Raw genomic sequence first — 25474 nt, 5'->3', positions numbered from 1 at the left:
CTCAGTGCTGGTACATTGGCATACATACTTGTTGCAACTCTAGCATTCTGACAAACTGAGGGAAGTATTACCCACAAAGACACAGTGTCTTTATAGATGACAGAAAGCATAATGTAGATAAGGTGATGTGAACATTGGCATTTTGATTGTTATGATATCATTATATGAAATGCTGCAGTTGACCATAGTGTGATTTTCAAATCTTTTGTTTAAGACTTCGAACAGCGTTGGTATAATAACGTATAATAATAAATGTATGTGTAAATTGCTGAAAAGAAATGTTAAATTGCATTTAATATGAACTAGATTTAACAGGTATGAATATCTACATTAGTCATGTAAAACAAAAGTTTTCACAAAAGGTGCAATATGTGAGAATTGGTTTCCTGTTGAATTCATACTTAAAACAAATAGAAGGTAAAATAAGCAGACACAATTGTCTGAAACTTTTGGGTTGGGGAATCTAAAAGACCTTAAAGTGCACTTAAGTAGTTGTCTGAACCCTGTTTCAGCTCAGTTAAATACATTAGAATTGACACTATACTACATGTCTTTGTTTGTAGATGTCCTCTGAGAGCACAAGTAATCACGTAGGTGTACAGATATTGTAGATATCACACTTTTTCCAAAACCACAGAAATATTCAGTGTTGTTGTCGTCTAAGTTGTAAATGCAGCTGAACTTAAATGTAACAAAACACCTTCTGTTTATTCACAAACATCTTGTTCGAGGACACACCTTTCCGCCTGCCAAGATAAGAACCTTGTTATTAGTCACATTATAGTTCGACAGTGTCTTGGTGATGCATATTGTGTGTGTCTTTGAATGAAAGTAGCGCTCAGATGTCTCTTATCTGCCTGAATTCATCATCCTCTGTGCTGTTTTCTCTGCAGACTACTGGGGCAGTAATGGGCGGAGGGAGTCCCAGGGCTCCTTGTCGTCCGGTACAAGTCTGGAGATGGCCACTTCCGTTTCTGCTGGCAAGATTGAGGTAAGATTCCTCTGGACATATCACCATGGCAACACAGAGCCCAGTGTCTGGTGAAGCTATCATAATAGGCTCGACTTGTTTATTTTACTTGTCAGCCCACTCATTTTTTGTTTATGGGTGGCAAATGTAGCCACGATACAGCTGAATCTATGTACACTGAACACACACGATCCTATTAAATTGAGTCGTAACTTTTTCTTCACCCCCATAGTCTGATAACCGCCACTCAGTGTGGGATCGCTCACCCAAAAACTGCAGCGTGATGCTCCCAGACGGCTCCTGCTCCTCCATCACCCTCCGTCCCGGTGCCTCCATAAGGGAGGTCCTCCAAGATCTCTGTCAGAGCATCAGCATCAACATCGCTGCTGTCGACCTATTCCTGGTGGGAGGAGAGAAGGTGAGGGAGGCAGATGCTGCCGACAAATTAGTGAGACACTGAGAACTGTGGCTAATACAAGAGGAAGCAGAAAAAAACGCTGCAATCCCCTCTTCAATTAACTGACTCAAGCTTCTGTTTATTACAAATCATACCTTGGTAAATGCAGCATGACTGCACATCATTTAAACAGGTTTGATTTTGGAAGGAGTCGATGTTTGAACTTAAAGGATCACTAAGTAGTTGTGGATTAAATATTAAAAATCAGAATTTTTTATTGACAGTATTAATGAGGTAATAATTCAAACTCGTAGTGCTTCTTTTATTTAAAAAAAAGAGTTTAACCAGAGTGAAGCAGTAACTGAGGATTACAGTGAGAGTCTGCCTGTATAACGATGCTACAGTGTCTAGTGTTTTTGTTTGTTTTGTGATACTAATGTGTGATTTGATGCTTTTTTTTCCTTGTAGCCTCTGGTGTTGGACCAAGACTGCATGACCCTCAGCTCACGAGACTTGAGGCTGGAGAAGAGGACCTTGTTTAGGTGCAAATAATCAGTTGAATAATACGTTTGCCTGTGAATTTCTTCTGAATTTCACTAAGATTTCATGTCAATGCTGGCATTCACTGGTGCTCTTTATCCTAGATTGGACCTGGTACCCATTAACCGCTCCGTGGGGTTGAAAGCCAAGCCTACCAAACCCGTCACTGAGGTCCTGCGACCCGTGGTGGCCAAATACGGCCTCCACCTCGGTGATCTTGTGGCCAAAATAGTAAGTCGTCCTCGGTGGTTACAATGCCATAATCTTTTCAAAGCTCCTGTGTGTCCCCAGAGCAGCCTGTGCAGTGTGTGACAGTGCCACAGGGTGGAGTGTCATGGTTAGGGGTGGGAAGCAACCGCATCCTTTTCCATCTCTACACGGTGGTTAGCGCTCTGACTCAGCCCAGCCTCCGAAGATGGAGCACCAGGGCTATAATTAAGAATGACGACACTCCTCAAACATGCCGACTCTTTACTCCTCCCCTCAACCCCTGCCAGATGATTTATTTTAGTCCTGTGGGTTTCCAGGCATTAAAACTGTATTATACAGTTAGACCAGAGCTGAAAGATGGTTTATGAAATAAGCAAAGGCCTGTGAACACAAATATCAGTGAGGAGGAGTTGTAATGTGGACTTCTATGCAACAGGTGAGGATGCTAACATGCTCAACATGACAATGTGTTTATTTTTAGAGTGGAGAAAGCGAGCCTTTGGACCTGGGTGCACCCATATCGAGTTTGGATGGCCTGCGGGTGGTGTTGGAGCGAGCAGACCCAGCTTCAGGCAAAGGTAACACCACCTGTAACACAATATACAATATACACTGGGGCTGCATCTGTTGACTGAGACGTGGCAGCTATAAAAACAATAACTTCAAATACAAAAGTAGCCATTTCTTTACAAAGCCAAAACAAAGTGACACAAGGATGAAACAAAGCTATACAAAGTTAAAACAACTCAATATTCGCTCAGCTTGGATGAGTTTACTGTCATAGATAAATAAAGAAAATATAACAAGCCAAAATTTACATACAAGAAGCTGGAGTCTTCTGTCTATAGTGTCCTCACCCCCGTCTCTGTTTCTGTCTCTGTCCCTCTTCCAGACAAGACCAAGTCTTCCTCTCTCAAAGGCCACCCTCCCACCAGGAGTTTTTCTGCTACTGTAAGTACAGTACAACATCTTCTATCACACAATGTGTTGCCTAAAAGCCCACATGCGGTGTGTTTTCCTTTTCTACTGCTGTGCTGCTTCTGCAACATTCGGTATAATCAAATATTAACATTTAGGAGCTTTGACAAGCTTTAATTCGGTGTGTATTTCCTAATTTGTTTGGTATTCTCTGCCCTAACACTGCCTGTTGCTGACGCACTTGCTTATATTCTTCCATGCTTGAGTTGTTGCCCCGTATGTAGGCAGATAGTACTCAGTCTTGATGCTAGCAAGGTCAGTAAAGACACAGAGCCAACAGATGGAGGAGGCTCATCTTCACATGCAGGTCCTGAGTATAATCTGGACACTTGGCTCATTAGGGTGCTTGGCAGCTCCTGCTTGGCCTCCCCCCCATACAACCCACCCCCTCCCCTCCTCCCCCATCCCTCCATCTCCTAACAGAGTGCATTGTTATTGTTGCATCTGCAGGGAGATGAGAGGTCGACACCAAAGGACTTTTCTGTGAGAGCAAGTGGACCAGACTCAGCACTCCCAGGGGAAAAGAGAAAACAGAAAAAGATTAATATAGATGAAGCTGAAGGTAAATCGCCCTTTTTTCCTTTTTTCTCGGTCTCTCTCTCTGTTTGACTTGTTGGTGGGTTTCTGAGCTTTGCTTCGCCTTGAGACTTACTGCTATCTCTGGCAGCTCTGGAGGGTTATTTTCTCCGTCAGGTGTGAGACCGCTGTGCTGCATGTTAAACCCCACTAATCCTCTTCTTCCAGGTGCTCGCCTGTTTGGAAGTCAAAGTCAGATAACTTGTTTGATCTGTTTTTGCAGAATTCTTTGAGCTGCTGAGCCGGGCTCAAAGCACCCGAGCCAACGACCAGCGCGGACTCCTGAGCAAAGAAGACCTGGTGCTTCCCGACTTCCTGCGCATAACTCCACCCGACCATCCCTGCTCCACCCCCGACTCCCTGAAACACACCCGGGAGAACGGCCTCTCCCCCCGGGGGGCTCTCACCTCCAGCCTTCGCTCGGAGAGCCTGGACTCCTCCCTCAGCTCCAGCGCCAACGGACACTCCGGGACCAGGCGGTGCCTGTTACCCCCTCCTCGCCACCCAACTTTTGGCACCCACCTGTCCCCTATCTCCCGGCCGTTAGATGGCCGACTAATCCTCCGCACGGTGGAGGAGGACGCCCACGCCGACCTGACCCTTGTGGGGGAGGGCGACATCAGCAGTCCCAACAGCACCCTGCTGCCCCCAGCGCCAACCTCCATGCCATCCTTCGAGGACAGCCTGCCTGAAGCCAACTTCACCCCACCACCGCCCTGCTCCAAGTCTCAAGACGCAGGTGGAGAGGGAAAGTCCAGCTCAGGTATTTCTACAGTGTAACAAACCAGTGGCTCGGTGTGTTTGCGTGTGTCGTATGTGCATGTGTGCGCTCTCTTTCCCCAGTGGTCTAATGATAGAACACCTCTACACTGACTCTGATGCACTTTAATGACAAATTGATCTAGACTCTTCCTCAGTTTGCCAATCATTTAAACTGTTTTATTGAACTTAGCAAAGCATGTACATGTAAATATTGATGTGTATATCTTGTTCAGTGCGTAACGTTTACTTTGATGTCACCTCCCACGCCACGGATTGTTGGGTCATGACTGCGACTCATCTATTCCAGTTTGTTCTGTAGCTCTGGGTGCATGAATGCTGATGTAACTGATTGCAGAGCCTATGAATATTAATATGTGCATAATGCATACAGATTCATGATAAATATTTGACTTTGGTCAGCAAATGTTGTACTGAAGATGATTCAGAACAACTGAACAATTGAGCGTGATGCGATCAGCAGCTGTTTCCTGGCATTAAGGCTTCATTGTGTGCTGTTAGAAAAACATGGCAGCAGACCAGACCCGTGGAATTGTTTTACAGTGTCAGATCTGCGAATGCTTAACAGTCATTACAAAACAAATGCTGTGTTCCTCTTCATCCCACCACCTTTACTCGAGAGCAATTCAACAATGTCAATGTCAAAAAGCTTTTTTTTTTCTTATGCAACTCCAACAATCCGGTGAGTCATTAAAAGGTGTCAGCTCCGGCTGTAGCCATTTGAGTGACAGTGAAAATAATTAGTCATCCGGCGGACAAGTGCTCCTTAGCGTTGGTGACATTGTTGAATTGCCCGTCATTCTTTATCTGGGTCATTCACTCCCTCTCCAGATGCCTGTTGTAGATAATCACTGCCAATAAACTCTGTACCTGTGATTGAGTAGATCTAATAAATGTTAGAATCTGAAATTACTCTCGTCTGTCTTTTTACACGTTTTGTGAGCTCAGTTTTCTCTCCCCTCCTCCTCCTACTCCTCCTCCTCCACCAGCACCACCATCATCACCTCTCCTCCTCCTCCACCTCCGCATGCCTTCTCCCGTCCTCCCTGGACTCTGTTTCATTTTGTCTTGTGGCTTCCTCCTCTCATCAGCTCCCACTCCTTTGTGTACTTTTCTGTGTGCGCTCGTTGTCAGGGTGTAGCTGCTGGCTGTGTGTTTTCCGATGGTGCGTTGTGTTTGTGCGGCCCTGTTGAACGTTGCTTGGTCCACCTGCTTGCCGTGGTGTTTCGTGATGGGGGTCGCAGCTCTGTTTTGTGGCATTGTGGCTCTTTTGAGTCTTCCCGCTGTTTAACTTTCAAAGCTTGTGGCTCATTATGAGTGGGGTTCAACATCATTATCACCTCCTGCAGGTGGATTCCATTTTCTCTTTCCTGTCCTTTCTTGACATTGCTCCCGCTTCACCACTACGCCTGAAATTGGAAGCCAAACAATCGAGTGGGGAATTGATTTATAATGGTGATGGTGTTTTCTGCAGCTGATTCGATGCTCTCAGTCCCCAGAAAATGTATAAACTAAATGAGGCTAAAACTCTCCATGTTCAGAAATCCAATTAGAGACAACACACTTCAAAGAGAATCCCAGGAAACCTTCTGTGAGCCTCCCTGAACTCTGCAGAAACAGAAGATTATAGTGTTCGGCGTACTTTCCAACAACAGAGCTGATGTTGCACTTCAAGGCACTTTATGAAGCCTCGCTCTGACCATCACTGCCCTGCGCTAACAGCTTTAATGTAAGGTGATATGTACACAAGATTACCAGGAGGAATCGAAGCCTTTCAGCTCCTCCGCAGCCTCGCTCCTCTTTTTCTGGTTGCTAAGTGCATCAGCCTGATTTTTATTCCCACCACCGGGCGCCATGGTAACCTTATCCACGAGTTGACTGAGCTACAGATAGAAACTGTCACTACTGGTTTGCATCCATCCCTCGCTGCCTCTCTCTTTCTCCCACCAGCCAAAATAGAAACGTAGCTGTGATTCGATATAGCCGGCTGGAGCTGCGAGGGGATCTGCGAACATGGAGGTGCATCGAGTTTTAACACGCCTACGCGACTTAACAACTTTTTTTAGAGACTTAACGAAGTTGTTACTTTGGAGTTTGGGCGGAAAGTCGCTCACAAACTTGCAGGCTTAATGATGTGTTTTAGAGACAAACACCCTCTGAATAAGTCATCAGTCCAGACAAGTTAGCGGTGGTTTAGTGCTAATTATGCTCATTCAGCTCGTCAGTGTGCTTGATTTCGGTCTTTACAGACGTCCCCCTACAGTTTTTGTATTACTTTTAAACTGATGCCCCCTGCTGCTCCAGAGGGATACACATAATGGCTCTGAGGTGGATCAACGCACTCCGCCTTTCAGCTGAATTGTGAATGCACATCATTAAAGCGGCACTAAGTAGTTTTGGAAAAGAAATTCAGAAACTTGGAAAGGTCATAATACAAACTCAGACTTATTAATTTTCACCATAACTGAATAAACAAGCTGTTCTCAAAGGAGAATAACGTCCCAGAACACTATGAAGCTAGACAGGTGGCAGGGTCCGCCACATATAAAGTAAAACAATAAGAAATCCTTTTTAAGTTGTGTGTTGTTTATTCAGTCATGAAAACAGAGAGAGTTTGTTTATTTTGTTGGTTTAAAATCAGTCACTGAATTCTGATTCAAATTCTCAATAAAAACTACATCATGCACCTTTAATGCCATAAGTTATAAAATATATTAAAAGGTGAGCATGAAGTCCAGCCGCTTACTCTTCTTCACATCAGGTTGTGCAGATAAAATAACATCTGGGGCTAAATTATTCCACATCACCAGGCCACACGTGTTAACGTGCATTTAAAGGATAAGGACAAAACAACAGAAACAATTCAGTCATTATCTTCTCGTCCCAGTGCTGACGGTGGGTCAGGTGGAGTTTTGTAGTCCTCAAAACATTTCTTGAGCTTCACAGCAAAATAGTGTATTCTCCTAAACGCCTGACGGAGATGTGGAGTTACTTTAAATGTGTGATCAGGAGGGAATCTTCATCGTAGCTGCTGAGGTAAAAGCACCTGGTCTGAGATGGGTGAAGCAGGATCATGTGTCAGAAAGAGCTCTACAGTCAGAACCAGGAGTATTTCTGGACCTGCAGGTGGTTTCTAGTGTTGACTGGGCCTATCAGGTGTAAATAAGCCCCTGATTAGGCTGTTAAAATCACAACCACAGGGGTCCTGGTTTGTATCCACAGGACCAGAACTGAGAACTGCTGCTTTGTCTCTTTGTCTATTTTTTTTTTTTTTAAATTGTGGCTGTAATCACCTCCCTGGGTCTGCCAGGCTGAGCCAGCAGGGATTAGGATGTCCACTAGAGGGCGACATCACACAGTACAAGTCCACTAATGTGAATGACTAGAACTCAGTGCTTGGTGCTTGAAGTTCAGTCCAAAATACAGCCTGTCTCACAAAATAACTGTAGCATCAATTAACAGACTGTGTGAGGTTCAGATTGTGGTTCCGTGTCCTCTCTGCAGTTCGGGTCAGACGTCAGCTGCTCAGAGGACAGTTCTGGCCCATATGAAGAAGATTAAAGTAAATAAACCCCAAACCCGTCTGTAATGACTCAGCAGTTCACCTGAGGGAACGTATGGCTCAGTTTGCCTTCGGGCCAGCCACACTTTCTTCCTCCTCCTGGTTCTGTGTCAGCTCTCAAGGCTGGCAGCCGCTGACCCCAGGTCAGCCTTACCATCCTCCATCTGGTGTCCAGAGGAGGACTGGACACAGATCTTTGGCATTGGGCCTCTGTAAGGACTGTAGCTGGGTCTGTTCCAGTCTGGCTGGACCGTCCCAGCTCCTGGCTGCTGACACGGCTGTGAGGCAGCAGGAGTCACAGCCACAGTGAACCTCTGTGTTCAGACATCGTCCTCACGTGTCACAGCCGAGTCAGCAACAGGAACATTGAAAACATGTGAGAGAAAGACGAGCCGCTGAAGAGGCAAGACCTGCAGACTGTGAAGCTCTCAATGCTTTGTTCTATCTACATGTGAACTGTGTCAACACAGCCATTTATTGTAAATCTTCACATTGTTATATAATAACCTCTGACACCGGGCCACATCAGGACTGTCCCCTGGTTTTCCCCCTGCATGCCTGTATAAGCTGCCAGTCTGACTCCTGACAGTGACGAGTGAGTAAAGAGCCGTTTCACAACCTCTTTGGCTCGTCTTTTGAAAACTGATCATGTTATTCTGCAAGCAGGACGAGACCTGCTGCCTTTCAGGTTCTGGGGCCTTCTAGTTGTATGATCTGTGATCAGTGGAGGACGTTACAGGCAGGATAAACCACTCGTGAGACAGCTTGTGAAAAGCTATGAGCAGCGAGAGAAGAGTGATCTAAAGAGGTGAAAATATCTATCACATCATAGTAAAATAGAAGAAATGATAAACTACCTCTAACATAAGTTCTGATCTGTGTTGTGACCTGAAGTGTAGAGAGGGAGGTGGAGGACTGATGGATGAAAACATGTACAATTGCCATCCAGCAGCTCTGTAGTCCAGCTTCACCGCATCGCACCCTGCCATCAGATTTGTGCTTTTAATCACAAAATGTCTTAATCGCCAAGTCGGCATCACGCCCTTGATCCTGACAGTCGCTGAACGGTCCCTGGAGTTGTCTTCGTTCACCTCGGTGGTTCTGGTGGTTCTGGTGGTGCCGTGGTCGTGCCGCTGTTGCTCCGTGTCTGGTCAGCTGCTGGAGCTCACAGGCTGTTTACATGTGCAGTGAACAGCTGTGGATCAGAGAGCGAGGAGGCTCTGCGTGTTGAAGTGCCGTGTTTGAGTCACTCCAGTCTCTGTGTTTAAAGTCCGTGGGGCCACCGGGTTCACGGGAGAAGTGGGGAGTTTACGAGGCCATCAGAACTGTAACCGGCAGCCCGGAAACATCAGTTTCAAACAGTACACTTTAACTGTTATGTATTGACTTGTGCTCTGGGCTTTGTGACGAGCCAGCAGAGCTCTGAGTCATTCGTCACGAAGAACAAGAGATCGTGTTGAAATACAACATGTGACATCAAGGAAATGAATTCATATTTTGCATCCTGGCCCGGTTTCATTCAGTTCTTTCTCCAAGTTCTGGCAAAAGACTCAAGCAAGTTTGAGTTATGTCACTATTGTGTCTTGACAACAGCTGTCCCGATTACACAACTATACAATGGTCCATTATACAAACACATTAGGCTGATGATCATCTGAGCGATGCAGAATTAAACGCATGTGCAGCCACGAGATGAGCGACAAAGATTCTAGTTCTTACATCGTCTGAGTCGTGTTCACATCTGTCAACATCTGGACTCCTGCAGCTCAGTGCGAAGCCAGCGCTCGCTCGCTCGTGGGTCCAGGATGAAGCTGGAGCTCAGTGTGATCGGGGGATTTTATGCAAATGCTGACATACATTTTTAACAACCTTCTGTAAATGGAGACTGTTTGTCTGTTGTTATTATCTTATTTAAAGGATAAGTTCACCCCCCAAAAAATGAAAATGCAGTCATCAGGTAGCATCTTGCAGATGGAAGCGCAGCTTAAGTTTCGTGAACACGAAACATTTCTGGATTCAACTCAAGCTCGTAAGATGATGATATATCAATGTTGTTATATTGTTCTGTCTCTGCTGTCCCCTAGTGGACAAAGAATCAATGACTGCAGCTTTAATTATTTGCCTCTGACATTTTTCACATCCGTCCTCTTAAATATTCAAACAGACATCTTGACCACCCCATAACCATTAACTTCTTCCACGTCTGTTCTGTTCTGTCCTACGCAGAAGCGAGCACGGACACGAGCTCCAGCGCCGGCAGATCCGACGCTGCACCAGCGGTTCAGGAGGTGATGGACGTGGAGGGCGTACATTTAGAGGAGGGGACACTGGAAGCACCCCCGGGAGAGGACTCTGAGCTCAGCCTCAGCTTCCAGGGCTACGTCGCAGAGCTGCGGCAGTGCCAGAGCAAGATGAAGAGCGCCCAGGCACCCCACAGCGGGCGCAACCCGCCAGAGGGCAAGGACTGCACCACGGACCTCTACAAGGCCACCGTGGTCTGAAGGGAACCCCCTCACTGCTGCACTTTTAAATCCAGAGGCACCGTCTTTGAGAAGGGAACGAGTCATGTGATGGGCTGCATGCACACAGCTGTCGACCTACACTCCCAAACAATCAATATGATGCTGATAGATATTGTATATTTGTTCTGAACCCTGTTGTCCGCCCGTTGATCTTTAGTACTGGTTGTAACTTTGGGACAGTGGTTATGTTTGTGTTCTGGTATAGTTTAATAATGACGTGCAAAGCTATTCTTTTAATGAGCCGTGTTTAGACTGAGGACAACCGGGACGAAGCCTGAGACTCACTGATGGGTACCAGCTTCTAATCAATGGTATATCATGAGTCCTTACTTGATGAATCAAAGAGCTGACTGGACGGTATGCAACATTACTGAAAGGGATTAACCATTAATTAAGCTGTTAATATCATATTGATGATATTGAAATGTGTACATGCTTCATGAAATCTGACAAAAAAACATTCTCTAACCAGCTTTTTCCCACTGAGGAGGACCGTGAGACGCAGTTGAAAGCTCTGATCTTACATTTGAATTCATAGCCAGCGATTAAGACTTGGTTGACAGGGAGGCTGTGAGATGCAGCTGAAAGGAGAAGAAAGAAGAAGAAAACCAGTAAGCGACCCTTGAGTTGGAAGCTGTCCGAAGCGGTTCCCGCGAGTGTCGGAGCGTCTGCGGGGCAGGACTCATGACTCTACTGTTGTGTATTTAAGTATTTCCTGTTTACATCTTCTTCCTGTGTTTGACAGATGAAACATGACGGTACCTTTATTGCCTGTACTCCCTGCTTCTGTGGTGTTGAGGTTGTCCACACGTTGACTGATTAAAAACAAAAAAGCTTTAATGGCTTTGAATCCAACACAGATGACGCTCTCCTATTGTCTTGTGTGTGTGTGTGTGTGTGTGTGTGTGTGTGTGTGTGTGTGTGTGTGTGTGTGTGTGTGTGCGTGTGATTGATTCTTGTGTTTCAGACGGCAGGTCGATTCCTCCACAGAGTCACAAAGGCTCCTGTGTTCAGTTCATGACCTGCAGTCTTGGTCAAACACTCTCTGGATTCTCCTGCTTGACATATTTGGCTTAAAAGCGAAATGTGTTTGCTGAGTTAGTGAGAATCGTCAATAATTAACTGTGTGCTGGTTGGAACAGTGTCTTCTGTAGAAGCAGCGCACCTTTACCTGGGGGCCGCGACACTGATGAAGAAGTGCTGTTCAGTCGTCCAGCCTCCATCTCTGTATTCTCAGCTCAGCATCTGGAGGGAGATTATTCCAGCTGGTGTAAATTAGAGGTTAGATTACGGGGCTGCAGAAGGCGGTCGTGACGGAGCATGTCACTGCTGGAATGCTGACAGCACACCAGGCCTATAAATGGTCGGTTGGCTTCACTTTCATGCTTCGTTCCAAGGTGCCTTCATTACTGCATTCTTTGCACAACAGTCAAGTCCCCCACACCCCCCAGATCTTTGATACACCCTCAAACTGGACTTCCTCTTATCCTAAATACGCGAGACGCAACTCAGACACCCACCTCCGGAACGGCTCCTCCGCCTGTTCCCATAGCAGCCACTTCAACACCTTTCCTCCTCACCTGTGCTCGTGTTTAATTGTCATCCTCCGTGAGGTCAAATGTTACAAAGCCCACTGAAGGTGTGAGAAGCTGAAAGTTAGAAATAAAGCGAGTACAAAGTGACGGACGCTGTTCCACATTTACTAGCACTCCTCCTTTCACCTGTCCGCTAAGACTGTGTGACATGTATGAGCTTGTTCCAGGTGTCGGAGTGCTACGCGATAACTTTCATAGCGTGAGGAGAGATTTATAATAAAAAAACAAAAACATATTATGTTGAGGGACAATTCAAAGTCTGCAGCTATCTTAGCATTAGCTTGCTTCATTTAGTGTTATGCTCAAGAGACTAATGAGGTTTATTTCACAGTTAAAGTTGTTTTCCTATGAGCTCAATCCTCACACAAACATTTGTTAGAATTAGTCACTAGATTTATACAACTTCCCTGCCAAGACAGAAGAGAGAGCTCACCTAGCTTAATATGCTAATCCACAGCTCAATGTGAATTACTGGAACATAAACCTGCACCATGTTACTGATGATGGCTGTCCAGAGGTAAAGTAGGTATTTAAACTTCAAATTGTATTAATTATTTTTCATAAGTTATTCAAACTCTGAATAGAGTTAACTATAGCTCACTCCTAGCTTAACATGCTAAACCATGGCTCACTTTGAATGAGCACCATTAGCTCAATGAACTTTAACCTGTAATAAACTGCTGATAATAGCTGTCAAGACCTGTGGAACATATGAATTACTTAGTGCCATTTATAGACAACTGTTTCTCATATTTATATTTACAGCTATTTAAACTTCGATTAAAATAAACTATTACTCATACCAAGCTGAATTATGCCAAGCCCTGGCATTAGCTCAACTCAATGAGCCCCATTAGCTAACAGAACTTTAACCTGCAATGTACTACCAATAATTACTGTCAGTGTTTGGGAAGGTAGGTATCATTAAGGCTTTTTAAACTGAATAGTTCCCCCCCTCACAGATCTTCATATTCAGGCTATATAAACTGCAGATACAGAAAACAATTTCTCACACATAAGCTGTAATGCTACTTCAGCTCCATTAGCTAACTGAATATTAACCTGCAGCATACTTCTAATAATAACTGTCCAGTCCTGAGAAAGGTATGTACTATTTAGGTAATTTAAACACCAAATAGCATTTAAAACTTCTTATACCTAGCGTAATCTGCTAAAGCGTGGCTAAATTTAAGTTAGCCCCATGAGCTAGCTAACTGAACTTTAAACCACCAAATTACTGCTGATGCTAACTGTCAAGACCTTAGGAAAATAGGAACCATTTAGGCTAATTAAACTTTTAATATCGTCAACTGTTTGTCATCCAGGCCCTATAACTTAGAACAGAGTTATTTATTTCTCACTCCTAGCTTGATATGCTAGTTTGAGCTCAGTCCGAGCTAGCCCTGTCGGCTAGCCAAACCGAACATCAACCCACTAGTGCAAACTGAGGAAAGTATTCGTCATTTCGGCTTTTAAAACGTGTTTATTAACAAAAGCAGCGAGCAGACAGGACATTGTACACACATATGAAGTGTGACATTATGCACCCCGGGCAAGTTAACGCGTCCACGTTACACAGCAGCCGGCTGCACCGTGTCCCGCTCCCGTCCGCCTCCTCTGGAAAGTTTCGGTGTCGCTCCTCAGATAAGTTGACTGATAAACCGTGGGCGGCGGCAGCAGAGGTGCACGGGGACTGCAGCAGGATATAGGATGCCTCACGGATAGACCAGCCTAATGACGCAACCGGTTTACTCAATACAAGCTGAATTTGTGCGGGACAGGATAATACATGCAGGGTTTCCCACGTCTCCTATGACCAAACGCGGAGCGAGGAGTCGGGAGCTGACAGATATAACGTGACGGGCTCCGCGGACCCTGTTCAGATCCGAGGATCAGAGGCGCCTCCGGGACCAGCACAAACTTCAGGATGGCTCTCGTTATGCTTCTGCTCCTGCCATGTGTTTTCAGTGTAAGTCTGAACCACCCGTCTTCACTTCTTCTGCGTCTTTGCGTGCGTAAAAGGAGAGGGGGGAAAAAAAGTTGGCTAACTTTTCCTCTTCTCTGGTTCCAGAGCGTTTTAGTCCCTGGGTCTGACACAGACGCGTCCACAGAGCCACGGAGGGAGACCAGGAGAGGTGAGTCCTGCCTCAGAGCTGGTGAGAGTGATAAATGTTCAGGATCAGAGACAGGATCAGTGTAAACCATGTTGTCGGAGCCTGTGGCAGCAGCAGAGGATCATGGACCTACTGACCCCTGATCAGAGCTGAGGACAGACTCGGAGGACTGTTTGTTGTGTTTGTGGTCTGGTGTCTTTGTGTTCTGTCCACCTGTGTCCAGTAGAGCAGCAGTAACTGTGTGTTGTCTCTGTCTGGGTCCAGTTCTGACCACATCGGGGAAGGAGTGCAAGTTCCCGTTCCGTCAGGGTGGAAGGATTCATCACGACTGCATCACCTTCCTCTCCTCGACACCGTGGTGAGTCCTCATCATCATCATCATCACCATCACAAACACTTGGTGATGTGTGCAAGGTAGCGCGCGCACACACACACACACACACACACACCTGCCTGACTCAACTCCCTGACAGGTAGAAGTGCCGCCTCGTCACAGTTCTGTCCAGACACAAACCACAGATCCACGCAAGGTGTGTCGTCACAGGTGTGTGTGTGTGTGTGTGTGTGTGTGTGGTTATGGTATTTTCCAAACCCGCAGTGTGGTAACAGCAGGGGTGTTACAGTGCGCGGTCAGGTTGTGTTGCCACATTTAATTACAGCTGGCAGAGATGAGGGCTTTATTCAGCGTGTCATCAGGACACATAATGAAGTTTTTTAATGAGCTGGTGAGAAACAAAAGAAAAGAACATAAACACAAAGAAAGATGAAGAATGTTAAACTGGATCCGCTCTGCGATCTGTAAGACAGTTTGTTCTCCGTGCAGTTAGTCTTTGCCGGTGAATAAACAGCTGTCACCATCAAACCATCACGCTGGAGTTTTATGGCTCCAGATTGAGACACAGCAACACGATCTTCTTTTATTAGATAGAGCTGAAGAGCAACAGCAGACTTGCTGAAGGGCTTTTCGCTCATGGTTCTCAGGAACTGAGACAGGGAGGAAGGGCGGCTGCCAGCGAGCTGGAGCGACACAAGCGCAATCATATATGACCCAACACCTGTGGTCCGACTAGACGTCACGGTTCTGTGATGTGAGCCTGCGTGTTGTTGCGATGTGGAGACTTGTTGGTCATTATGTCCTGCAGAGCGGTGGATGATTGACAGAGTTAGTGAGGAAAGTCATGCTTCAGAGAGGTTTGATATTCTCTTTGAGGGCTTCTTACACTCCCTGCATAGAGACTTGTAGACATTCAGCTGCTTTCACTCATCTTATTATAAACGGAAGTTTAAAAATCAAAGGAACGATTGAGACATCTGCTGTGTTCGTCTGAGACAGAGGAGAGTTGAGGAGGCTCACAGCCTGAGGGATGAAGCTGCTCTGTAGTCTGGTGCTACAGCAGCAGATGCTTATGTATCTGTTGTCAGATGGCAGCATAACTTTTGTCCTCTGTTGTAGTACACATGAGTTTCTGCAGTACCTGCAGAGACTTTTCACTTAGAAGTACAAATGTCCACCTGCTGCCGGTGCCTGAAGAAGAGTCTGGGATACGACCAAAGCCATGAATGACTATTTCAGGTTTCCGCGGGGTCTTAAAAAGTCTTAAATACATTTCCAAGTATCCAGGAACCTAAGTGGCATTTTGCCAACAGCACGGTCGGAATTTATTGCTGTACACCTCGCCAGTTCCAGAAAGACTTCGACTGCGGAATCTGCTACAACTATAGACAAGTGTTGGCTTGAACAACCAGGATTCAGTTGGTTAAAAGCCATTCACAACACAAAAAAACACCAGTTAGCTTTTAAAAGTCTCCAGTGAAATCACGCTATCTCACACTTCTGTACGCCTTCGTCACCAGTTCCTGGTCCAAGTTCATCCAGTTCTGTTCAGCTCGACCTGAACTCTGCACCATCTCTGCCGTCTCGCAGTCAAGCGACATTCAAACCTTCTTCAGCTCTACTCTGACGTTGAAAGCAGAGGTGCTTTGGATTTTTATCACCGTCGCTAAACATCGGTCGTACAAAAGCAATGAACACACACACATTAATGTGTGTGATTAATTCCTAGATAAACACTCAACCAAAACTACTGCATCACTTGTTAAACTAAACTGAAAAAAAGACAAACTGAAAAACTAAATTAAAATATAAACTAATGAAAATGTAAAAACTGTAATGCCTCCGACACACACTTACTCACACCACTCTTCATTGTTTGAGTTGCTCTGTGACTGGCGATACATTTGGTTATTTCTTAAAGTAATTCTGGGACTGTTTTTTACTTTTACTTTATCGTACTTCGTGTTGGTCTTAAATTTGGTTCAAAAAGGTCTTAAAAATTCTTAAATTTGACTTGTTTAAATCTGCATAAACTCTGTATTAATAAGATTCCATGAACATCAGCCCGAGAGCTTTTGGACCAAAGTGTTGAAATGAGCAACCAACGTTGACATTTCTAACAACATTTAGCTGATATGGCTAAAAATCCAATATTACCAAAAGGTGGCTGGACTCAGAACAATAGAGGAAGAGGAACCACTGCTGACAGCATGACAGCAGCCTCTGACAGGTGATACATTGATCCAGTCCTTCGCTCCGCCCTGATGTGTCCTTCATGTGTAATCCAGGTGACTACCTGTTGACTGTATCACCTACCTGCCTCTCCCGTCACAGGTGCTCCCTCACACACAACTTTGATCGGGACTGGCAGTACAGCTTCTGCATCCCAGAGAAAACTCAGTCAGATGGTTCGTTTACCAAACACACACAAGTTAATTTGATCAGATATTCATCACAAACGTTGTATTTTATAAGTGTTCCCTTGTTGTTTCAGTTGTTGTCCACACGTCACGCAGACTCACAGGTCCGTGTCAGGTGAACCCCTGTCAGAACGGAGGCGTCTGCACGCTGAACCCGCCTGGACCCACATCGTTTGAGTGCTCCTGTCCGGAGAGCTTCACCGGCCGACTGTGTGAGCAGAGTAGGTAGACGCTCTGTGTGTTCTGTGTTGCAGAGATATCTACAAGATCTCTTGAGTTTGCATGCTAACCGGCTGTGGGTGTATAAACAGAATACACGTAGCAGTGTTCATTCATTAGTTGTGACTCACTGCCTTTATTTGTGAAAATTCCTACATACTGCATCTTTAAACAGAACAGTTTGACTATTATGAATAATGAAAAATGCTCATGGAGGTGTGATATGTATAAAAATGTAATTTCATATGTCATGTTTTTCCTTTTTCACGCTCTACTTCTTCCCTCTCGCACTTCCTTTGAACACATTTGGTCTAATGGTAATGGACAAAAAATGTTCTGTGTCATTTGCAGAGTCGTTTAAATTGTTCCATCGAAATTAGTCAAACAAAACAGACACGAAAATGTCTCCACTTTGATGCATCCTGCACCTCCATCAGCCTCTGCACCTCCGTCAGCCTCTTCACGCTCCATCGAGCATCTCAGTCCTCACTCCTCTCACATTTCAACCTGTTGCCTTTCATGTGTCGCGTCTGCTTTTTTTTTTTTTTCAGGAAGGTGCTATGAAACCGAACACCTCCGCTATTATGACACCGGAGAGTCTTGGGGACGGATCCACCTCCGTAATGTGGAACAGTGCACGTGTGTGGCAGGAGAAATCAAGTGTGAGAGGGTCCGATACACAGGTGAGACGCGCTGTCGGATGATACTGTGTCTTTTGTCAGGTGACGAGAGTGAAAACCCAGTCAGGGGATGTATTGATTGGTAGTTAAGTCGATGACCTTTCCCCAGAAACCTGACGGTGCGCCTCCTCTGTGCTCTCTCAGGACGGGCGTCTTTATGTTCCAAAAGCTTGTTCTCATACATCAGGCTACATAAACACACATATCAAGTCTCCTCCCAGCCCCCAGAAATGCTTTTATTCTTTGATCACAGCTCCATAGTTACAAGAGTAACCTCTCCATGGATGAAAAGACAGATTATATGACTCACTGTGACTCAGGCCCAGAGTTTCAGGACACACCCCACGGGTCCGTAAGGTGCTTTCATCTCAGGGGGGCGGGGGGTGTTCAGGGGCATTTAACAGACTCCTTGGCACAAAGCAGAGCGAGGCAGTGAAGTGGTTTCATGCTCTCTGGACCGAAACACTTTTTGTCACGATGGTAGCGGCTCATCTTACAGCAGGCACGGGAAAAAAAATAAAAAAACTTTGCACCTCAATAAGTTTCGAGTTTTAGATGAAACATTATCTTTCGTTATCTTCATTTGAATGCAGCTGTGACTTCAGTGTTCTCTGGCACATTTCACAGATGGTTCTGTAGATCTGAAGAAAACACCTGGAGCCTTTACTTAATATGAGTTTTATGATCTTGAATAGTTGGTATTTTGGAGGTATTTGGCAGACAGTGGCTTATTGACTCGACCAGGAGACTCCAGAGGGAAATCTCTTGCTTCTTAGCCACCAGAACTTCCAGCATGTTTACCAGCTCGATGCCACCATCTGTCAGGTGTCTGGTGCCGGTCAGGTAGTGTTCACTCGGTCTGTTAGAGCCAAACAGCTGGCTGCTACAGCTGAAAATAGCACTGATGAGAGGGAACCAGAACATTGATGCTCCGGGCCATAGAACCAAAACAAGGAGCTGAAAGACACTGAAGTGATCGACGGGACAAGGGAAAGTGCAGAGAGTCACAATGTTCTGTAGGTTCCATGCTAGCTGCAGTTAGTGGTTACTGTGTTTTCTACATCAACATGTTGCACCTTTGGACAAAGTAGAATTATGGTGGAGGTTGTGGAGTTCAGTATGTGCGGTGTTAAGGCATGACCCGGTTTGCCTTCATGTGTCCAGCGTGCCGGTCAAACCCCTGTCAGAACGACGGAGCGTGTCGACTGATCGTGGCCACCGGCAGGGAGGTGTGTAACTGCAGACATGGCTTCAGCGGACCGCACTGCAGCTTGGGTGAGTAGAAGCAGGACTGTAGCTGCAGGTAGTGATGTTCTCTGCCCCGCTGTGTGCTTGTGTGTGTGTGCGTGTTCATGCATGTGTACGTGTGATAATGGTTTGATGATTGGCGGCAGGTGAAGACATGAGCGAGCTGCTGAACTGGTACTCAGTTGTCGCTACTGTTGCTGTTAATGCACACAGAGCGGGCTTGTTCTGACTGATCCAGTGTGAACGAAGGAGATCTGTCATCGCACCAGATTCTCATCTGCATCCTGAAATTGTCTGATTGCATTTGCACTGTTTACATACCGGAGTTATGCTGCGGAGTGGAGGCACGGCTCAGAGGTGTGTATGTGTGTTCTGTATGCATGTGTGTGCAGAGCCGGAGACGGAGTGCTATAACAACCGGGGCACAGGGTACAGAGGGGTGGTGGGCACCACGCTGTCTGGTGCCCGCTGTCTGCGCTGGGACTCCGATCTGCTGTATGACGAGCTCCACGTGGGCACGGTGGTCGCTTCCTCCCGCAGAGGCCTCGGGGAGCACGCCTTCTGCAGGTGTGTGTGTGGGCGGATTCATTCTGCTGATGTTTTATCATGAACGATGAAGGGTGTGACAGACATGGGTACATTTATTACTGATCTAATAGTGTGGTTGCTGTAGTACCGACTGTTTATAGCTAGAAAGGTGGCAGGGTCCGCCGCATATAAACAAAGTAAAGCAGTATTAATTGTGTTGTCCTTTAAGGTTGGTTTGTTTATTCAGTCATGATTATGTTATATTTAGTTTTTTAAGGCATGAAAGATATTTCTCTTCTGATGAAGATTTCCTGCCCAAAACTACATAATGCTCCTTTAAAGCTGCAATATCCAACTTCTCTCCACGAGCTAGCAGAGCCTTCTGCTCGTCCCACACCATATCTGTCAAGTACATGCGCCACCACGTGTCATTCAGGTGGACGAGCCCTTTATATACAACGCCTGCTCAGAGGCAGCGAGCCACCATTCATCCACCGCGAGCACTAAAGAAGCACATGGAGAATCCAGCCTGTTATCTCCTCCACACTCCTCCACCTTTCACTGCCTCCCTCAGTCGTTGTTGTCGTCGCTGTGATTACCCAGCAGCCATGTGGCATCCCTACAGCCCAGCACAGGACATGTGCTGCAAAATGTCCCAAATATCAAAGAAAAGCCCATTACAAGCACACAAACACACCAGCTCAGACCGTCTGAAGGCTCAGGTCCCAGAAAAGTTGTATACTGCAGCATCAGCGTCACTGAAATACATTATTCTGACGATGGAATTAGAACACGAGTAAGCCAGTGTTCTCCCGAGTAATGGACGGTGTCCACACACTCTGTCCGCTGTGGTTCTGTGTGCACAGGAACCCGGACGGGGACAAGATGCCGTGGTGCTACACGCTACAGGACAGCGCCATCTCCTGGGAGTACTGTGACGTCCCGTCCTGTGTGCTGCCCGTGTGTGAGTAGAGTTGTGTTGTTGAATTCTGGGCTAACATTTGCTGTCAAGCTAGGTTGGAATCACAGAGTCTATTTACATCTGTAATTCATGTGTAACGCAGCTCGTTTCATCACTCGCTGAGGTACTTTGATGCTCTGCCACGCGGCTGAGGCGTGATTTATCTGTTAGCTTGGCAGGCGTGTTTTTTTTTAATTTGCTTCATTTTTCTTTCATCATGTGTTTATGAATCCTTTCCACCTCTGCATCGCTGTTTCTTCTTTAAGTCATTAGTCATTGGCCTCGGCCTCATAAACCCTCCAAAAATCTCAGATTCATCTAGCCGTCCTGATTATAGAGCTCTGTGTGAACTGATGAAGAGTTGAGACTATTCATCAAGGCCGCCTCGATGTCTTCATTCTGTTGGCTTTGATTAAATGACACAGTCAGCGACATTTGTCATCGTCCTCTCCAGACCTCATTAAATGCCTCTACTTTGAATTTGAAATCCAGTGTTTGTGATTTTAAAAGAAGTCCAGAGAACGCAGCTGCTCTCTGCTTAGTGCCACTGAATTCATCTAGGTCGACTGGTTCAGTGGAAGAGCTTGTTTTAAAACGTGGGCTTAATGAGATAAGGAGGAAATAAAAGCATGACTCATCATGAATCAACAAGTCATGTCAGGTGGAGCCTCGTGTTTACGTGCTCAGTGGGGGTTTGATGCATTGCGCCGCCTGTCACGACGCCAGGAGAACGTACAGAATCCTCAAGCTCCCCCCTCTGCTGCGGCTTCTTCAGCACATGTTTAACATGACGGCGCTCTGTGAGTAGAAATAAAGGGAATGTGTTTTTGGTGGCACTCCTGTGTCTCCATACTGTGTCACCTTGATGTTATATCATCCTGTAGAACGTCTCTTTTGTGTTCCTGCAGGGGAGAATCAGCCAGCGGCAAAATCCAAAATATTCAGAAGAGGTATACAGGCAGCGTGTTAGCAAAATACTGTAGCTGGTAGACAGATCTGTAGTGGTTTTAGTTCATCTAACTTAAATAGGTAATCATGCCACTTTGTTTGAGATAATCATTTACTCTTAACTTGTTTCCACATTCAGCATCTTCAAGAAGGATCCAGATTAACGTCCTGCCCGGCATTAAAAAGCCCAGACCCAGCAAGCCGTCCAAGAAGCCAGTGTGTGGGAAAAAGCACAAGAAGAGGTTGTGGGTCGCCAGGGGGCGCATAATGGGTGGAAACACCGCTCTGCCAGGCACTCACCCCTGGATGGCGGCCATTTACATCGGGCAGCAGGACTTCTGCGCCGGCACCCTGATCTCCTCCTGCTGGATCGTGTCTGCAGCCCACTGCTTCTTCCGCAAGTAAGTCAGGGAGGTGAAGCTCTGTAGCCTCTCTGAGTAAACATGTGGTATAATAATGTGGAAAACTGTTTGAGAGTTTGTTCAGCGTGTCCATGACAGGTAAAGTACAAGAACACCATCCTTCATTCCAGAGCTGTGTTTCCTCCTCACTGTTTTGTGACCACTGCAGTTGAACAGGGGGTCAAAACTCAAACGGCGCGTGATTTAAAGACTTTGACACCTCTGCATCACAGCTTTACCAACACACTATATTTAGACAAGCATGCAGTTCGAGGAAAACCTAAAAACGTCTCGTGCACAGATGCCGGTTCCCCTTTAACATCAACAAGCAGGCATCTGTTGCCATTGTCAGATATCATTGAAGATTTTCTTTCCTTCAAACTGCTCGAGTTTCTACGAAAAGCTGGGACTCAATTAAACTAATTACAGCAGTGCCAGAATTCACGATGTTCATCACAGCCTGCAGCAAGACAGCTATGAACATAATGAAGAACATACTGGAGATATCTCCATGATCAGAGTCTTATAATCAGTGGGGCTGAAAGGGTTAATATGGGTCCTCAGGGAACATCATGCAGTTATTAGTTAATATTATCAGGTATGATCCTAGAAATGTACTAGAGGTAACCTGGCTCCAGACTAAATGTTATTATAAGTGCATGTAGTGATGAAGGTATGTCCTCCCTTTAGCCCCCTGAAGTCTCAGCTCCGCGTGGTGCTGGGCCAGCAGAACTTCAACGTCACCGGGCCCAACACCAGGACGTTCGGAGTGGAGGAGTACATCTTTCCAAAAGAGTTCTCTGTGTTTAATCCTACTCTACATGATATCGGTAATCATGACACAAACACACACATACAGACACACACACACACACACAGAGGGAGCAGTGATTCACATAAACCAGAACACCTCCTGTCCCCATTCAGAACCTCACAAACTCACTGCAGGCCCCAGAAGTCTGCGTGCACAGCTGTGCGTCACGGAGCAGCTGTGTCCCTGTGCTCCCCCGCATGAGTGCAACACACACACACACACACACACACACACACACACACACACACACACACACACTCACTGTTGGGTGTGGGAGTTTTCATTAGAAGAGGGAGTCTCCACGTCTGCAACTTGTTTCGTCAGTTTAACTTCACCTCTCGTTCTTTGTTGTGTTTCTGTTTGCCAGTTCTGGTCAAACTGAAGAAGGAGGACGGGCGCTGTGTGAGGAGAACCCCGTTCATCAGACCCATCTGTCTCCCAGACAAAAGCATGACGTTCCCCGATGACTACTGCTGTACTATTAGCGGCTGGGGACACATGCATGAGAGTGAGTGATGAGGAAGTCATGAAGTGCTGTTTAATTTCAGTGTCATCGTGATAACAGCCTTCCGCAGTCATGCATTGCAACAGAGCTACTGGAGCAAGTCTGGTTGGCATGCTAGCTTCAAGTTCTTGGAAACCACCAGCTTGTTACAAACTGTTAGTTTAGTTAAAGGATTGAACCAGTAAAATCTATGAAATCATGACTGAAATAGCACCACTAGCTACAGTGTTAATGATTAAACACAACTGCTAATCTTTTGCAAATATACTCAGGCTATTATTTAGTTTTATCTGTAGAAGCATACATGGAGAAATGTGTGTTTTAAAGTTATTGGTATACAGTTTAGAATGATTATGCTTACAGAACTGAAGCTATTCAGGCTGACATTGATTCATAACAGTTTGTATTTTGAGGTATGCATCATTATTTTGTAAAATGTCATTTAAAATATACATTTTACAACATTATTGATTCGGTGTCACCTCAGACACGTCACTTATATTCCACGGTCACTAATTAGCTCATTGGTCTAAACAGGATGTGTATTAACAAGCAAATGTTAGCTTTATCTGTAAAGCTAGTTCGGTTAGCTTCACAATAATCGGCAACTAGGTGGAAATATTTAGTGAAACTTAATCTCTCTGAATTAGGTGTGGCTGTAAATAATGTGTAGTGACAAAACATTAGTAACAGTGTTGACTGTAAACTGTCTGACGGATGAAAACCAGGCTAACAAGGGGACTGAGTCAGTTCACCTGTGTAGGTGGGCCCTCAAATATAACTCATACACAACATAACTGAATGACTAACTGTCAAAATTTCCAAATAGTAGTCAACATTTTGACTGTCTCAGCCTTTTGATATAATGACTTTTCTGCGTTTCATTTGTCAGAGGCAGAACGTTACTCGAGTCTGCAGGAGGGAGGCGTGAGGCTGATTCCTCACAACACCTGCAGGAAGCCAGAAGTTTATGGAAACCACGTCACTTCTGACATGCTCTGTGCTGGGCTCAACGGTTGTGTCGACGCCTGCCAGGTGGGACAGTGATCATTAAATCCAGTGCTGCTAAAGTTCTTCATCAGCATACTGATTAGATTTTAGGAACACATTTAGAGAGTATGTAGAGAAATGTACAGCGTGTAGTGTTGTGTTGCACTAGCTTTATCTGTTTTCTGAGCATTGTTAGCAGGTGTGACATCGTTGGCACCTTTTATATTCTAAGGTAAACTGTGCGTAATTTTAAAATAGCATTTTATTTAACAGCAATTTGATTTGATAGGGAGGTCAAGTGTGTCGACCAGAACCCAATTACTGTTATACTTTTCTCTTACAGTGTGTTAAATATGAGCGAGCAAACATTATCTGTCAGTCAATAGATGCAAATATGTAGAACAAATGATGTTTCTCATACCTTCTTAATCTTATTGCTCCTGAGTACTCGAGATTATGACTGATTATAAAGTAGACAAGGGCAGAATAGACTCCTGGAGCCCAGAAAGTTGTTAACCTCCTCCCTCGGCTCCAGAAGGGTCGATACCAGAAAGTTGACTCGAGGTATCAGAGTAATGGAGTGGCACTTAAGATGGCAGCAGGGATTCCCCTGAGTGAAGTGCCGGGAGAAGTTAGCGAGGGTCTGAAAACTGCAGATGTCTGTAGCGCCAGACGACCCACTCAAACCTGCCGTGTAAAATATTTAAGCTCCTTCCTCTTAAATGAAATGTCACAGTTATTTATTTAGCTCATATATTAGGTTTCAAGTGTGTGAGTCAGCTGTTTGTGTGGCTTCACTTTGATCAGCGCGTGTGTGTTTATAACTGTATCTGCTGGTGTGTTTCCTCAGGGCGACTCCGGAGGCCCTCTGGCCTGTGCGAGGAGTGACGTCAGCTTCCTGTATGGGATCATCAGCTGGGGTGAAGGCTGCGGGCGCTCTGGAAAACCTGGAGTTTACACCAAAGTAGTGAACTACATCGACTGGATCAATTCAGTAATTAAACGCAAACCCAAGGCTTCACGAATGGACATGACCTGGACATGAGCTTGAACATATGAGAGATTGTACTATATTGTATTCTGTTTTTATTTGTACTGCTTGTGGAAGTTATATTTTTTAACTGTGAAACATTTTGTGACTGAATAAACCTTTAGAGACTTGATAAAGCTCCAGGCGTCTTC

At 45.5% G+C, this 25474-nt stretch overlaps 2 protein-coding genes across 10 annotated transcripts in view; both read left to right on the top strand.

Moving 5' to 3' along the window:
- The window catches only part of rgs12a (regulator of G protein signaling 12a), a 39089-nt gene extending 27693 nt beyond the window's left edge, over positions 1 to 11396 (top strand). For all 3 annotated transcript variants that reach the window (XM_037111656.1, XM_037111655.1, XM_037111657.1), the window contains 9 exons: positions 894 to 991; positions 1203 to 1388; positions 1836 to 1909; positions 2012 to 2138; positions 2599 to 2695; positions 3010 to 3068; positions 3546 to 3657; positions 3895 to 4434; positions 10240 to 11396. In XM_037111656.1, the coding sequence (XP_036967551.1) occupies positions 894 to 991; positions 1203 to 1388; positions 1836 to 1909; positions 2012 to 2138; positions 2599 to 2695; positions 3010 to 3068; positions 3546 to 3657; positions 3895 to 4434; positions 10240 to 10514 (1568 nt within the window). In that variant the 3' untranslated portion in view covers positions 10515 to 11396. The remainder of the gene's footprint in view (positions 1 to 893; positions 992 to 1202; positions 1389 to 1835; positions 1910 to 2011; positions 2139 to 2598; positions 2696 to 3009; positions 3069 to 3545; positions 3658 to 3894; positions 4435 to 10239) is intronic.
- A 1018-nt stretch (positions 11397 to 12414) lies between these two features.
- LOC119026950 (hepatocyte growth factor activator) lies at positions 12415 to 25460 on the top strand. Of its 7 annotated transcripts, none has more exons than XM_037111649.1 (16): positions 12415 to 12647; positions 13912 to 14099; positions 14202 to 14265; positions 14509 to 14602; positions 16913 to 16986; positions 17073 to 17219; positions 17769 to 17900; positions 19062 to 19172; positions 19538 to 19712; positions 20540 to 20637; positions 21543 to 21584; positions 21722 to 21983; positions 22674 to 22813; positions 23165 to 23305; positions 24195 to 24337; positions 25143 to 25460. In XM_037111649.1, exons 2-16 carry the CDS (start codon positions 14058 to 14060, stop codon positions 25335 to 25337), a joined length of 1860 nt encoding a protein of 619 aa, XP_036967544.1. In that variant the 5' UTR covers positions 12415 to 12647; positions 13912 to 14057; the 3' UTR covers positions 25338 to 25460. The 7 variants fall into 7 exon arrangements, with proteins under 7 accessions (XP_036967544.1, XP_036967543.1, XP_036967545.1 ...); XM_037111648.1 differs by having other exon boundaries at positions 12415 to 12652; XM_037111650.1 differs by having other exon boundaries at positions 12415 to 12656.
- Positions 25461 to 25474: the final 14 nt, after the last annotated feature.

This window comes from Acanthopagrus latus, chromosome 10, assembly GCF_904848185.1.
Source record: "Acanthopagrus latus isolate v.2019 chromosome 10, fAcaLat1.1, whole genome shotgun sequence".
Classification (NCBI taxonomy): domain Eukaryota; kingdom Metazoa; phylum Chordata; class Actinopteri; order Spariformes; family Sparidae; genus Acanthopagrus; species Acanthopagrus latus.
Note: the sequence above shows the minus strand (reverse complement) of the source record. Positions and strands in the feature narration are given on the sequence as shown.